The sequence below is a fragment of the Adiantum capillus-veneris genome, chromosome 11, assembly GCF_014529385.1.
Source record: "Adiantum capillus-veneris isolate H3 chromosome 11, ASM1452938v2, whole genome shotgun sequence".
Lineage (NCBI taxonomy): Eukaryota > Viridiplantae > Streptophyta > Polypodiopsida > Polypodiales > Pteridaceae > Adiantum > Adiantum capillus-veneris.
In genome coordinates this window covers 110,518,767-110,535,625 of record NC_140941.1, presented here as the reverse complement: position 1 = coordinate 110,535,625, position 16,859 = coordinate 110,518,767, and the positions used below count along the sequence as shown (strand labels likewise).

The 16,859-nt window shown below is 44.4% G+C and overlaps 1 protein-coding gene across 2 annotated transcripts in view; it reads right to left on the bottom strand.

The window, feature by feature from the left end:
- Window positions 1-583: 583 nt before the first annotated feature.
- LOC147447816 (uncharacterized) overlaps window positions 584-16,859 on the bottom strand; it is a 52,205-nt gene continuing 35,929 nt past the window's right edge. Inside the window, exon 6 of one of the 2 annotated variants that reach the window (XM_086523522.1) lies at window positions 584-1,035. In XM_086523522.1, the coding sequence (XP_086379648.1) occupies window positions 738-1,035 (298 nt within the window). In that variant the 3' untranslated portion in view covers window positions 584-737. Of the gene's footprint in view, window positions 1,123-16,859 lie in introns of both variants that reach the window. The other variant, XM_086523523.1, reaches the window with a different exon arrangement.

Here is a 16,859-nt window from a genome sequence, read left to right as displayed (position 1 = left end):
AATATAGATTGTAATACACTATATTTTCCCATACAAAACCATACCGTACTTTACCAAAACCTTACGATGACAACCCTGGTCTGACTCTCCAACGATCCCTGCCTATTGACCTCAACAAGTACTTGTTCGCCTTAGGAGGGCTCCCCCATACACCCACTAAAAAAACATTAAAGAAAAGAGCCCCATTTAATGTAGGTCCTCTTATATTTTTGTTTGTGCGTCCATATATCCCCATTAAAATAAAATTGCTACTAATATTTACATACCTTTTTGACTTGTTGGCCTTTTATGTAGAGGGTGGTTGAAACACTCCTCAACTAATTATAGCTCATATAGCTGCCCCTTTGGATCCCTTATTTTTTCAGGAGTCTGTGGGGCACACCTTATTTTTCTACAGGGCCCCTTAGAAGTACTTTTATAGGGTCTATGGGGTAGCCTTCTTTGCCAATCCCCCTTCCCCCCCCCCCCCCCCCCCCCCCCCCCCCCCCCCCCCCTTTCCTTCCCCAAATAAAAACCTTTTAATAGGGAGTTTCTCACAAGTTCTTGACCTTGTTTTATATTCACTTCATTCACAACAAGGAGAGGCACTCACAACCTCCCGCCATGGAGGTATGAAGGTTTCATTGCGTTTCAAATAAAGAGACGAGAGCAGGATACCACAACAATGCATGCTAAAGTGGTGATCACACTTGGAATCTTACAAATAAGGGATACAATACAACAACAAAAAAGGTTAATTACGTCGCTTTCTCTCTGGATACTAACTTCCACCTGTACATCTTCTTCTCAAATTCAACATCGCTACATCCATATATACTGCTTAATGAGTGCAAGTTGCAAGCATCACCAAGAACCTGATGCCTTGGTATGAGCCTTTTCTCTAGGCTATAGCTGAAAAACTGCGGGAATTTTACGAGCTCTTTCGGAGACCTTTGCATGATCTGAACAAGGTAGTTGTACTTCGGCTCGAGAACAGTGACAACGCTGAATCCAAGGAGAGATGGTAGCTTCCTCACCATGTCAGCAACCTCCACCCTTTTACAAATAATCAAAGAGTGAGCCAAACAAAGCCCATGGTTCGCTTTTAAAAAGGAATAGATTCCAGTCTTGAAGACAGATTAACTGCAAGATAATATAATGATGTTAAAGAGACCACCACACAACAAACACAACAGGAAAAGCGGAAAAAGAATACAACATTACCTTTTCTTCAAAAATTCATTAACCTTGACAAACTGAGGAAAACCCAGAATTCTCCTCCAACACTAGTCTTGTACCCTTACAGGATTCATATGTGTGTCTTTTTGGCATAACATGAAATGAACTTGCATTATTTTTGAGAGAGTCAATCGAACTTTTGTTACAATTAGTGCTCCATGGTGTAAAATCTGAAGGAAAACATGCATCCATCCTTGAAAGGCTCTGATCAAGTGTGTGCACCATTGCTTAAACACGAGGAGCGTCATGGATCGTGCCTTAAAAAGGAGTGGTCATAGGGAAGAGATTTGAAGTTACAAGTAGATATTCTACTCACAAAACACACACGCACACACAAGTTGAGGACTCAAGGCAATTCCAGGTTCGCTCCTCTCAAGATACTGGCTATAGTGTCGGTACCACTAGGAGTACCTCAGACTGATAACCCACTGAGACAGCATATCCATGAACTGGATAACCTGAATGCTATTTCCCCACCGAAAGAGTGCAGCTCATACTGACATCTCATGTACTCCAAGGGACAGAGAATCCCTTGTACTATGCCTGTAATATGAACTACCTCCAATCCATAAGAACGCAAAATTAGGAACCAATCCTCCACGGCCAAACTTATAATGTATCTGAAGGAGGCAAGACAAACACCAGAGAAGGTACCACGATGACTCTCTCTCTCTCTCTGACCACACGACCATCGAGGACGATCACAATGGAAGACACCTTGAGCAGCCTCTAAACAGATGAGGCTATCAAACCCTAGTAATGTAGCATTTCGAATCTATAATGTAAGAAAGGCCACACATATTGCCAAGGAAGATAGAACCACGTCTCTCTCAATACTGCATAAAGAATGCAACAATTCCTAAAGCTCCACCCCTCAAAGATGCCTCAGGAGATCTCCACAGGCCTGAAGCATAATAATACCTAGGTAGCCACAAGGACAAGGGAACATTTGATGGAGAAGCAAACCCAACAGATACTGAAAGCCTCCCTCCTGTGAAGGAAGGCTCCTCTATCTGCTGACATCCTAGTAAGAGGAGCCTCTGACTGTGCTTGCTGAATGGAACCATGCTTGGATTGGCAAGGCTGTGAGGACTGAGCATCCTCTGACCACCTTGTGTCTGTGCCTGAATTTAGAACAATCTTTGGCAAGATGTCTGTTGCAAGGGCGGGCACCACGTGCCAACGGAAAAGAACAGACTGAGCAACTTTAAGCACTTCAAATAACAATTGAACTGAAAGAGAGAGACGACACGAGACGAGGAGTGGCGGAGTTCCACCCCAAGAGAGCACTAGCCCCAAACGTTGGCACCCCTTTCGGTATTTCTTTATATTGCTTGAACTCGGTACAACGCCGGTACTCTAGACTCTACACCTTCTCCAGAAAGCATACCAGAGAATGAGCCCTTGGCTCATATTTAAAGGCCCTTGGCCTATGAAAAGCTACAAACTGAAAAGCATCAGGCCCAGAAGCGTTAAGCCCAAAAAGCTGCCAGCGTGAATTATGAAAATTCGTGAGCCTGCCAACACAAAACACAAAAATCTGTACTGCTGCCACATCATCATGTCAATGTAAATTCCAAGTTGTCCGTACAGCTACCATGTCATCACGTTTTAACACTTTTGTGTGTGTGTGGGTCCAGCTTTATTTATTGTCTTTGTGGCACTTGGGCCCCATCGGACGAGGTCCCATAAGTTGGTGAAGGGAGCGAAAGCCATTCTAGGTGCAGGCAATGCAAAATGTTGATGCAGACGACAGAGAGTGTGAGAGAGAGAACGCAACGCAGAGTTTGGTCGTGTGATAATAATCACACGCTTTTCAAAGATATGTTTTATTATTATGAGGGTACAAGTATAAGGGTCACTTGAGTGACCCTAGGGGTGGTTCACACCCAAAGAATAAGAAGGTATAAACTATACAATAGAGGTGGCCAACGGGCCTTTAGACCCAACAACCTCCCACTTAAAGGCCCGATGTGGTACCTTTAAGTAACTCCCACTAAGTGCAAGCAATGCTGATGTTGTGTCTTAGCAAGACACTTAGTGAGAACGTCTGCAAATACCTAACATTTAAAATGGTATCGAACATCTATGTGTTTGGTACGAGCTTGGAATGTGGCATTCTTAGCCACACATACAGCTCACTATCACAAACAAGCACTCCAGCATGAGCTGGAAGATCAAAAGTCCTCACAAGACGGCCAAGCCAAATGGCTTCTTTCGAAGCTTCTGTGACTGAAATATATTCATCCTCTATAGTGCTCAATGCAACAATCTTTTGCAATCTTGAACACCAAGAAATAGCTCCACCGGCCAATGTGAAGACATAGCCACTGGTAGACTTCTGAGTGTCAAGATCTCTTGCCATGTCTGAATCACACAATCCCCACACTGACAATGTACCCTTTCCATAACATATGCATGTGTCACGTGTACCTTTCAAGTATCTAAAAATGCTCTTCACTACCTCCCAATGTGGTTTGCTAGGATTAGACATAAACCTGCTAACAACTCCCACTGCATAAGCAATATCTGGTCATGTAGAATCCATGGCATACATCAAAGAACCACAGGCTGATACATGCTTGCTAAGCTTTGTGTGTGGTAGTAACGGCACACCAAGAGGCATAGCATCAGCCATATTAAATCTCTCAAGCACTTTCGTGATGTACTTGTCTTGAAAAAGGAATTAAAAACACTTCTTTCTATCCCTTGCACTGCGCATACCCAAAATATGTTCAGCTGCACCCAAATCTTTTATAGAGAAAGCTGAATTCAACTCCTTTTGCAAAGCATTCAAAGTTTCCTTATGCTTGCCTGCAATCAGCATATCATCCACATATAGAACTAGCACAATAAGACTACCATCAAGAGCCTTTTTAATGTGAAGGCAATGATCTGCATGACTGTGTTTGAACCCATGGTTAAGCATAAAAGTATCAAACTTCTTGTACCACTGTCTAGAGGATTGTTTCAGCCCATACAAGCTACGTTTCAGTTTGCATACCAAATGCTCTTTACCTGGAATGACAAAGCTCTCAGGTTGCTGCATGTACAGCTCCTCATCCAAGTCACCGTGTAAGAAAGTAGTGATTACATCCATTTGATCTAAACTCCAAATCCAAGATAGCACATCAAGCAAACAAAACACGGAGCGTAGTCATCTTCACCACAGGTGAAAAAATCTCTTGGAAGTCTACGCCTTCCATCTGTGCATAACCCTTAGCAACCAAACGCGCTTTGTACTTGGGCTTGTCATCTACATGTTTGACCTTATAAACCCACTTGTTACAAATAGCTTTCCTACCTTTAGGCAAAGGCACAAGCTCCATGTATTATTTGCATACAATGATTGCATCTCACATTTCAGAGCAAGCTCCCACTTACTTTTATCATCACAAGACTAGGCCTCTTTGAATGTAAGAGGCTCCCCCTCATCAATCAACAAAATGCAATCCATAGATCGCTCGAACGTCTCTGGTTGCCTTCTAAAACGTGTAGACCTCACTCAATGATCTACATTGACTGGCAATGGGTCTATATCATCCGGAATGTGTACACTATCAATTGGCGGCTGATTTTCATGCACAATGGGTTGCTAATCATTTTTAGCATTAAAAGGGATCAAATTTTCAGCCAATGGTGGCTTTATGGCTGGCTGATTATGTTGAACTTGCCCTTCTTTTGGTCAATGTCTACATGTGTAGCATGTTTCAGCTGTGAGGTCCTATTGTGATCTTCTCGCGAGAGGAAGAGGAGAAAGAGAGCGCCATGGCTGTAGGCTATTAGCGCAAGGAGAGAGGAGGAAGGAGTGCTCAAAGAGAGAGAGAGAGAGAGAGAGAGAGAGAGAGAGAGAGAGAGAGAGAGAGATAGATAGATAGATTTTTTTATCGTCCTCGGAGGTCAAATATGACCTATGGGACCAAAGTTACATGTGATGTAGTATGTGGATGGCTGATGAGTGACTCTCGATGCTCCAAAATTGTAGTGATGAGAGTCGCAATGGAGAGCCCACACTTTGGCTGGGAGAGGAAAGTGTGTACGTCTAAGTTATGGCTGAAAATGTGAGAGAAGCAAGTTCGGATGTGATCAAAAGCTGAGCACTCTAGTAGTGTGTGGTACTCAAACTCTCGAACTTGCAGTGAGCATAATGTGCACAATCGATTTGACTCTTCTCCATTGCCCCAACGCCCTATCTCGCATCGAAGGAAATGGGAGCTAAGCCGAATTGCTGCGATAGTGCGTATCGCGGACAAGGGAATAGGCTCAAGCATGTAAGTGTGAGTACGGTTTCCTCTCTCAGCGAAGAACATGGTTTTGTAGTTGGGGGCAATATAGGTGGTGTAATGTATAAAGCGTGACCCACCGGATTTCTCCCAAGGCGTAATACATTGGCGTTGTAGAAAAGCTTCATTCACTTGAGAGTCAATTGAAGCATCATGTAGCAAGTGTAATGCATCCCATCTCCCAAACCACTTCTTTATGTCTTGCATCCATCCCGTGCTCAAGATCTTGCTTTTATGCGTCTTTTGAACTTTTTTGCTTGCTTCCCATGCAATTGTAGGAAGTCGATGTGAGGGGTTTTGACCCATCTTTATCATATACTCCACAACCCTTTCCATGCCCATAACCTCAATTGGAAGAGATCCCGACTCAAGAAGTAAGAGCATATATGGTGTTTGTGTCTTCACTTGGAGAAAGTTTGTAAGAAAACGCTTTTGGACATTCTCAAACTCTTTCCAAGAGAGAGAGAGAGAGAGAGAGAGAGAGAGAGAGAGAGAGAGAGGGGCTGCACAAGGGCAGCGCAAGAGATGAGAGAGAGAGAGAGCTCATTGAAAATTTCTCAAGCCCACAATTCTTTATTTTTAGGGCAGCCATAGTCTTATCCACATTGAGGTGACTTTTTGACTTTTTTAATTTAAGTCCCCGTTCACACAGTCGGACATTGGAAATAGGCCAAAGTGCCTTTTTTCCCTACAACCTCCCACCTAAAGGCAATGTGCCTCTAAGATAGAAGAAAGAATCAGCTATCTATGTACAAAAGCTGATAAGCTGATTGCATACATCTAGTCATCCAATGCCCATCATCTGGCGGCAATATGCAAATCTCTCTGCTGGCAAACTCTTCATCAAAGATCTGCAGGATTGTGATCCGTATGTACTATGATCAACTCAATGGCTTTGTCATCAAGCACATTCTGGATAAAATGATACTTCACTTCTATGTGCTTTGTCTTGGCATGAAAGACCGGATTCCGTGCAAGCACAATAGCACTCTGGCTATCATAATGTAGCATAGAAACCTCTTCAACAATACCAAGTTCTCCCACCAAACGTTTCAGCCATAAAGCTTCCTTACATGCTTCCGTGGCAACCACATATTCAGCCTCAGTGCAACACACTTTTGCAGTCTAGAAATCCAAGAAACCGCACCTCCTTTAAAAGTAAACACATATCCAGAAGTAGACTTCCTGCAATCTGGATTGCCAGCAAAATCTGCATCTATAAAACCAACCACAGATGTCTTGTGCGCCCCAAAACATATGCACAAATCCTTTGTGCCCTTAAGGTATCTCAGAATACATTTCACTGCTTCCCAATGTTTCTTGCCGAAATTACTCATGTATCTACTTACCACTCCCACCGCAAAAGCAGTGTCTGGACGTGTGGCAACCATAGCATACATTAAACTGCCATCGGCTGATGCATAAGGAATCTTGGTCATTTCAACCCGCTTATCATCAGATGTAGGGCTGTCATCTACGGTCAGTTTCACATGTGGAGGCAATGGTGTGCTAATTGCTTTCCCATCCTCCATATTGAAACGTTGCAAGATCATGGATACATATTCTTGTTGAGATAGATAAAGAAGCCCTTTACTTCTATCTCACATGATACGTATACCAAGAATGTGACTTGCATCACCAAGATCCTTCACTTCAAAGCGTTTATGTAAGCTTTGCTTCAACATATTCAGCTCATTGACATTTCGGCCAGCAAGAAGCATATCATTGACATACAAAGCCAACAACAAAAGACTCCCATCTTTAGCCTTTCTAGTGTATAAGCAGTGATCTGCATGACATCTATTGAAACCTTGAGACCTCATAAATGCATCAAACTTATGATACCACTCACCTGATGCTTGTTTCAATCCATACAAGCTTTTGTTAAGCTCACATACCATCTTCTCTTTTCCGACAACCACAAACCCTCGGGCTGCTACATATAAATGGTTACATGCAAATCACCATGTAAGAACGATGTTTTTACATCCATTTGCATGAGTTCCATGTCTTCACAAGCAACCAAAGCAAGGAGGAGTCGCAACGTAGTCAATTTCACAACCGAAGAGAAGATTTTATCAAAATCAATTCCTTTCCTCCGCTTGTACCCTTTAGCAACCAAACATGCTTTGTACTTGGGAGAAGCATTAGAAGTGACTTTCATCTTGTATATCCATTTACATGGCAACATCTTTTGCCCGGGTGGCAATGGTACCAGCTTCCATGTGCAATTTTTGTCCAAGGAATCCATCTCAAATACCATGGCTCCATGCCATTTCTTGCTATCTTTGCGTTGCATAGCTTCGTTATAGCAAGAATGCTCACCACAATCAGTTAACTTTACGTAATCCGCGCCTGGAACAAACCTGTCAAGTGGTCGATTGACCCGGGTGGCATCTAGAGGCTGTTCAGCCTGCAAATCATCATGAACAGCTGGCTGTTCAGCCATTCTTTCCACCTGTAAAGGTTGCTCTACTTGCCCATTATGTTCCTCTACATGTGGTGCATCAATGGCAACTTCATTTCCCCCATTTGGGTTATCAATTTCAGCTCTAACAGGCTGTTGTTCAGCGGGCATTCTCGACTGTCCTATCGGTATATCTTCCCTAAAAACAACCCTTTTAATTTCCTCAACAAGAGTAGGTCGTTTGAGCATGTGATCCTCACGGAAGATTACATCATTGCTGCAAATAACTTGTCTTTTTTCGCCACAACCTATACCCCATTTCACCTGTCACAAAACGGGAGCGTACACGAGCACTTAGAAATCTGAAAAATAAAATACTTCGCAAATGTGAGAGAAGGGAGAAGATCGACACAGTATTGGGGACCAGAAGATGGGCTGGTCCCCCCCCCCCCCCCCCCCCCGTCAAGAGTATTCTTTATTCACGGAGAGTTCATATACAAGCACGAGAACCCGAGGAAACCCCTCCATTCTGTAATCTTAGACCCGAAGGTCGTTCTTTCCCGTAAAAGGGCTAGGGCACAAGGCCATTCTTTCCCATAAGGAACTTAGGCGTGAAGCCGTACTTTCCCGTAAGGGACTTAGGCGTGAAGCCGTACTTCCCGAGAGGGACCTAGACGCAAAGGTCGTACTTCCCGTCAGGGACATCCCGTGACGGAGGATTCCTGCAAAAACAACCACACAAAGCAATACTCGCGATGTGTAAACGACAAATTATACCTGTTGCTCCTCGCTCGAGAAAGAGACTTCTGCACTCCGTCGGCACACGAACTCTCGCGAAATCCGTCGCCGACACTTGCCACCAAATTCTCTGGCGCTTGCACTTCTCGATCCCTCTTGCAAAACTGAACGCTACCTACCTCTTTTATAGGCCTTGGCACCCAGCGGGAATAGCGACCCCAAAAAGCAAGAACTGGCGCCCTAGAGAGAGAGAGAGAGAGAGAGAGAGAGAGAGAGAGAAAACGCTGCTGCCGTACAGCCCTGCGTAGCTTATTAGCGCTGAGTTTTTTTTTAACGTAGGCTTTTTTAGAAGAGCCTTGCTTTATTTTATTATAAGAGGGCTGGCCACTTAAAAATGACCGGCCACTTTATAAAATAAAGTGAACCTGTTCAAAATTTAAAAACTCACTCAGTTAGTGAAAACAATGCTACACGAACACATTCCAGGCGTCCCCGGGTACAGAACACGGCACAGATGCAATGCAGACACAGACTCCTCGAGGGAAAACATCTGCCCTCCCGCGAATGTTCCTGCTTTTCGTAAAAAGCTTCATTGAACCCATCTTTATTCTTGTGCTTGCGTTCTTGCGCGTATTTTCTTACTCGGTTCGGATTTCCTCCTTAGCCTACGGAATGCCCCCTTTTTGATGCACCCGTCACCCATCATGTGACGCATCAGGGGCACTCGTAACCCGGCTCTTTCCACCAAACTTACGGAAACTCCTTCGCGATGTTTACCGTCACCCATCAAATGACACATCAGAGTTGTCCGTTCTTGATGGCACTTCCTGTAGCTACAATCTTTTAACAATTCTTAGTGTACACAATAAAATATCCTAGAAAAAGAGATTAATCATTAAAAATATTCAAGAAAATAGTCCAATTAGCAACATCCCTCTGGCTTCTAAGCAGTTGACCTCAACTGTAGTGCTTGAACATATACCTCCAGTATCTCGCGATAAGCTGCTAATTCCTCCTGCGTCATCCACTGAGCATCTAGATTCGAATAGTTCTTAAACTTAACCAAATACTTCCGTGTTATTTTTCCGGACTTAAGGAGCCGCTCCTGATGACTTACTATCTGCTCCGGTTGGAGTATTTCTTCTGTTTCCTCAACCTCAGGAGGTTCCTCAGCACTAGGCTGACTCGGAGGCGGTCCAACATACGGCCGGAGTAAACTGACATGGAAAGCATTATGAATCCTCCAATTAGGCGGTAGCTCTAATCGGAATGTGACATCATTCACTTGCTTAGTGATCTTAAACGGCCCATAATAACGGGTAGAAAGTTTTACCACCTTCCCCTTATGAGACGCTTGTTTCTTAAGTCTTGCCTTCTCAACCTTGAGTAAGACTAACTGTCCGACTGTTAAGTCTAGATTCCTCCTGTGCTTGTCTGCAGCTTTCTTATGCTTTTCCTGAGAGCTTAGAACAGCTCTCCTAACTTGCCCGTAGGCTGTGTCCAAATCTCGGACAAATTCATCTGCTGCAAAGATCTTATCCTTAGTTAAAAGGATCCGATCAAAAGCTCCTTGTTGTCTCGATCCCCATCTGAAAGGAGTCTTCTTCTTTGTCAAATCATGAAGTGGTCCTGCTACATGGGCAAATCCTCGGACAAACCTTCGATAATACGAACATAATCCCAGGAAGCTACGTACATCATGTACCGTAGTGGAAATAGGCCAATCTTCTACCACTCGGATCTTGGAAGGATCCATACTCACTTGATTGTGAGAGACTATATGGCCGAGATAGTGTATCTCTGAGAGAAAGAACTCGCTCTTCTTTGCATTCACATGCAACTCATGCTTTCGCAATTCTTGAAACACTAGGTCCAAGTGCTTCCGGTGTTCCTCTTGTGACTTAGAGAAGATGAGTATGTCGTCAAAGAATACTCCCGTAAAAGCTCGATACGGGCTGAAAATGCAGTCCATCATGCGATTGAACGTCGCAGGAGCATTGGTCAAGCCGAAAGGCATTACCAAAAATTCATATAGTCCAAAGGTTGTGCGGAAAGCAGTCTTATGGACATCCTCAGGGGCGATCCGTATCTGATGATACCCACTCTTTAAGTCTATGCGACTAAAGACACTTGCACCCTGCAACTTATCAAGTATATCATCAATCCGAGGGATCGGAAAGCGATTCTTGATCGTAATCTTGTTTAAAGACCTGTAGTCTATGCACATTCGAAACGTGCCATCTTTCTTCTGCACCAGTAAAACTGGAGAGCAGTAGGGTGAAGCACTTGGCCGTACTAACCCTTTCTCTAGAAGCTCGTTGACTTGCTTCAAAATTTCCTCTTGCTGAGCAAGACTCACCCGAAAGGGGGTTCATTGGGAGGCGAGCTACCCGGAATGAGATCTATGCGGTGATCTTCCGGGCGTACCGGAGGGAGTTCATCAGGAAGTGTTTCCGTGAAACAATCTTTGTACTTTTCAATAAATTGGAAACGCTTAATGTCCAGATTAGAGAGTGAATCCCCACTAGTTTTATCCTTCTCACGTGCAAAAATCAAGCAAGCAGAAACACACTTCTTCATTTCTTTCTTAATGGAGATATGACTTACAATTGAGAACTGCCAATCTCCTACATCAGCATGAATCTTTATTTTCTTACCCCCATGATCAAAAGTGAGGGTCTTTTCCACATAATCGGGGATAGGTGTCATGTGGAAGTGCCATGCCATACCCAAGATGATATCACATCCCTCGATGGGTGCCATCAAAAATGATTCACGGTCCTTGTACTCGCCAATCCGAAGATTGAGCTGTCCTTGCACGGGAGTTGCATTGGTTGTCAACCCCTCGAATGCCGATCCGGATGTAACCGGTGTGCCAAGCTGAGCCGGTGTGAGGCACAAACCTTCCGCAGTATCCAGGGAGATGAAGTTATCCGTGGATCCTGGATCATAAAGAATCAGTACTCGCTCGTTGTTCAAAGACCCCGAGCCCTTCAGAAGTTGACGCTTCCCTTTCTCCGTTTCTGTGTTTCCTTGAACATCTAGAATTGAGTTCGAGCTTGGTGGAGCGGGTTCCTTCCTTGTTTTCTCTTGCCTTGTAGAGGCTGTTCTTGCCGTTGCTGCTTTAGCGGGCAATCCGGTTTCATATGTCCTTTCTCGCCACAGTAGAAGCATCTTCCTTCCTCTCTGAAGGTTTGAAGTTGAGTAGGAGAAAGATACTTAGTTCGCTTGCCATTGCCCTCTGGCTTCTTAGAATGATCAGTCCCTAGATGGAGGACGTTTTCTTCCTTGGCCCCCTTGGTCATCGTAGACCCCTCTTTGTCTCGCACGGTGAGTGCTATGCTCCATTTTTCTGGGCGTCCCAGTTGAGCGCAAATCCTCAGCAATGATTGCTGACTCCATCACCCTCTGAAGAGTGTCATGCGGATACACTTTCATACTCTTTCGAAGCTGCGGTTGGAGACCCGCTTCGAACTTTCGTTTCTTTTCCTCGTCGGCAATCTTCATGAAGGGAGTGACCTTCAGAAGAATCGACCAGTACTTGTCCACATAGGTCATTACTCTTTCATGTTCCTTCTGCGCGAGCCAGTCCCGTTCCTTCCGTATGTCCTGCTCGAAGTCAGGCGGAAGAAACTGTTCATAAAATTCAGATTTGAATCTCTCCAAAGTTCTGGCCTGAGAACCTTCCAGAATCTTGGCTAACCACCAATTACTGGCCGTTTCCTTGAGGTGCATCCCCACATGGCGCAATTTGGATCTTTCTGTGAAGTGCCCATTGGTAAAGGCGACTTCAAACTGTCTGATGAAGGACAGTGCTTTGGAGATATCTCTCCGTCCGTTGTAGGTTTCGAACTTGATGTCCTTGTCGCTCGATTTGAAGACTCTCATGCGATGTTGAGACTTGCGACCATGCTTCTTGAATCGTGGCTTATCTTTAGGTTGATGTAGGGTAGTAGTAGTAGCGGCTTCCTTCTTCTGACGAGACGATCGAGAAGTAGAAGTATAATCAGGAGAGTAAGATGGAGATGAGATAGAGATGTCCTTGCTCTCGTCTAGCAAAGAGAGCGCTTTTTCCTGGCCTTTCCTTTGAGTAGGCCATTCATTCCGATCCGATGATCCTTTGGGCACCTCGGCATGTACTTCTCCTTCCTCCTGTGGTCTCACGCCAACAGTGTGGTCTGGATGCCCGGCTGCATCGGTTCCATACGTTCTCTTCATTCCGCCCAAGAGCTTTTGGACATCTGGCAATAGTAAGACTTGTTGCCAATCCGCAAGCTTAGCTCGCACTTGTTGAAGCTCCTCTTCAACGCTTCTCCCTTGGCTTGACATGGTTCTTCCCGTTCTTCCCAAAATCGTTCTTCTTTTCAGAGAAAGAGAGGAGTCCGAGCTCTGATACCACTGTCACAAAACGGGAGCGTACACGAGCACTTAGAAATCTGAAAAATAAAATACTTTGCAAATGTGAGAGAAGGGAGAAGATTGACACAGTATTGGGGACCAGAAGATGGGCTGGTCCCCCCCCCCCCCCCCCGTCAAGAGTATTCTTTATTCAGGGAGAGTTCATATACAAGCACGAGAACCCGAGGAAACCCCTCCGTTCTGTAATCTTAGACCCGAAGGCCGTTCTTTCCCGTAAAAGGGCTTGGGCACAAGGCCGTTCTTTCCCGTAAGGGACTTAGGCGCGAAGCCGTACTTTCTCGTAAGGGACTTAGGCGTGAAGCCGTACTTCCCAAGAGGGACCTAGACGCAAAGGTCATACTTCCCGTCAGGGACTTCCCGTGAGGGAGGATTCCTGCAAAAACAACCACACAAAGCAATACTCGCGATGTGTAAACGACAAATTATACATGTTGCTCCTCGCTCAAGAAAGCGACTTCTGCACTCCATCCGCACACGAACTCTCGTGAAATCCGTCGCCGACACTTGCTACCAGATTCTCCAGCGCTTGCACTTCTGGATTGTTGCGATCCCTCCTGCAAAACTGAACGCTACCTGCCTCTTTTATAGGCCTTGGCACCCGACGGGAATAGCGACCCCAAAAAGCAAGAATTGGCGCCCTAGAGAGAGGAGAGAGAGAGAGAGAGAACGCTGCTGCCGTACAGCCCTGCGTAGCTTATTAGCGCTGAGTTTTTTTTTAACGTAGGCTTTTTTAGAAGAGCCTTGCTTTATTTTATTATAAGAGGGCTGGTCACTTAAAAATGACCGGCCACTTTATAAAATAAAGTGTGAACCTGTTCAAACTTTAAAAACTCACTCAGTTAGTGAAAACGAACACATTCCACGCGTCCCCGGGTGTAGAACACAGCACAGATGCAATGCAAACACAGACTCCTCGCGGGAAAACATCTGCCCTCCCGCAAATGTTCTTGCTTTTCGTAAAAAGCTTCATTGAACCCATCTTTATTCTTGTGCTTGCGTTCTTACGCGTATTTTCTTACTCAGTTCGGATTTCCTCCTTAGCCTACGGAATGCCCCCTTTCTGATGCACCCGTCACCCATCATGTGACGCATCAGGGACACTCGTAACCCGGCTCTTTCCACCGAACTTACGAAAACTCCTTGGCGATGTTTACCGTCACCCATCAAATGACACGTCAGAGTTGTCCGTTCTTGATGGCACTTCCTGTAGCTACAATCTTTTAACAGTTCTTAGTGTACACAATAAAATATCCTAGTAAAAGAGATTAGTCATTAAAAATATTCAAGAAAATAGTCCAATTAGCAACATCACCATCCTCACCATATCCTACGAAAATACATTTGCATGACTTTGGTTCAAGTTTGTTGCGATCTTCTCGCCGCACATGCACATAAAGCTTCGCGACCAAACACTCTCAAGTGCAAATATGAAGGTGGCTTGCTGGACCACACTTCCTCGGGCACTTTTCCATCCAAAACCCTATTTGGTGAGCGATTAATAAGGTGAACAACTGTTTACACAGCTTCTGCCCAAAAACCATGGGGTAATGCAGCATGTGACAGCATACTTCACACTTTTTCCTGAATAGTGTGATTCAAGAGCTCTGCAACACCGTTTTAAGAAGGATTAAGAGAAGCAGTCAACTCTCTCTTAATTCTCTTCGAGTCACAGAATGCATTAAATGTGTTTAATGTGTCCTCGCCATCATTGTAAGACCGTAAGCATTTAAGTGTCTTGCCAGTCTGATTTTCAGCATATGCAAGAAACTTTTTGAACAATGCCAAAACATCACTTTTCAAACGGATTGCATACACCCACACTTTACGTGATGCATCATCAATAAAAGTGACAAAAACTTTCTACCACCTAAAGATAGTTCTGGCATTTCACATACATCGGAATGTACCAAATCTAAAGGTGATGACTTCAAAGACATAGACTTGTTGTGCGGTGTTTGAGCATGTTTTCCATAAACACACTGTTCACAATGAGAAAAATCTGAAAACTTCAAACACGGCACATAACCAAAACAAGACAAAGTTTGCATTCCTTTCATACTCATGTATCCTAATTGGCCATGCCACAAGGGAACACTGGGCTGCTCAGTTATGGTCACCACGTGATTACATGAACTAGATACATACAAAAGATATAAGGTGTCAGATTTAGACCCTGTTGCCACAATCCTTGACCCCTAACATATCTTCCATTTGCGATCACCAAAACTTGTGTGATAGCCCGCTTCATCTAGTTGACCCATGCTAATCAAACTCTTCCTCATTTGCGGTACATGTCATACATTATGCAACATAAACATCGAACCACAGTAAAGGACAATTAATTCCATCAATGTTACATGCATAGTTGTCACCAAGGTAGACAATGCCAAGTTTTCCACCCCTATACTCAAAGAACCGCTCTTTGTGAGGTGTTACATGAAATGAAGCACCGAAATCAAGTATCCAAGTATGCATGTCAACATCAGAATCAGCAACCAAGAAGTGTGCATCAAAAGAAGAAGCATAGAGAATCTCATTTGCGTCACTGTCATAGCTGACTACATTGATTTCCTCTATCATTACACTACTTTTGCCTTTATCTTTATCCTTGTTGATGTCATCAATGTTCTTGTTCTTCTCTTTTTTCCATTCATAGCATTCCCGCTTATAATGTCCCTTCTTCCCACAATGATGGCACTCTACATCCTTTCTGGGATGCATAGTAACACCAAACGGACGGAATGGGGGGTAATCATACCAAATCGGCATTACGGTCGTTTCTGTGCACCGAAACGTGTCGGCAACGGAAAAATGTTCCGGATCCGGAATGTAATAGCGGAACGGACGGAACGGGTATCCGGAATGGCTTGGCGGAATGGGCAGCAAAATTGGAGAGAGAGAGAGAGAGAGAGAGAGAGAGAGAGAGAGAGAGAGAGAGAGAGAGAGAGAGAGAGGTGGCAGTTTGGGGGAGATTTCAAACCTCTCAAGACTCACACAAGGGAGGGGCGGGGGGGGAGGGGCCTTTTTTCTTTAAAAGCTATCAATATGGCTCAAGCGAAATAGGCAACCATCAATATGGCTCAAGCCTCAAGGTTCAAGCACCATCAATATGGCACAACTTATAAGCTTCATTGGGAGGGGAAGGTGGGTATCCTTCCCATCCTCTCCTAGATAATCCAAACCCTCAAGCTCTCAAGAGTCAAAAGCAAGCCCCCCCATGGCATATTTTAGGTTCACCTTTCCAGCCCCCGTTCCCGTTGCACAGTTCCCCCCCACCCCCCGCCCCCCCCACCCCGGCCCCCCAGGACCCCTGTTCCTATTGCGTGCCTTTCTATTTTCAGGTTTTCCCTTTCGTTGGGACCTACCTCTTGCATTCAAAGCACTGGAAGAACTATTCGCAACAGTATTCTTCCTGTTCATCTCTTCCGTAAGAAGGGAACTCTCCACATCGGCATATGCAAGTGTGGCATTCGAGTTGCTCAAAGCTGTCCTAAAAGTGTCCCAACTTTTAGGTAACGTGCATAGCAAAAATGTAGCTTTGAATTCATCATCGATGTTGAAATTCAAATTTGTCAACTAGCTGAAAATTGAATTGAACTCGTTCAAATGCACCAACATTAAAGTGTCTTCCTTCATACGAAGATCCATGAGCCTTTGCAACCAATTTACTTTGCTAGCAGCACTTTGTTGAGCATACAACTCATCGAGCCTCTTCCACATATTCCATGCATTCTCTTCTTTCTTGATATTGAACAAAAAAGAATCTAACACAGAAAGCATAATTGTGGAGCGGG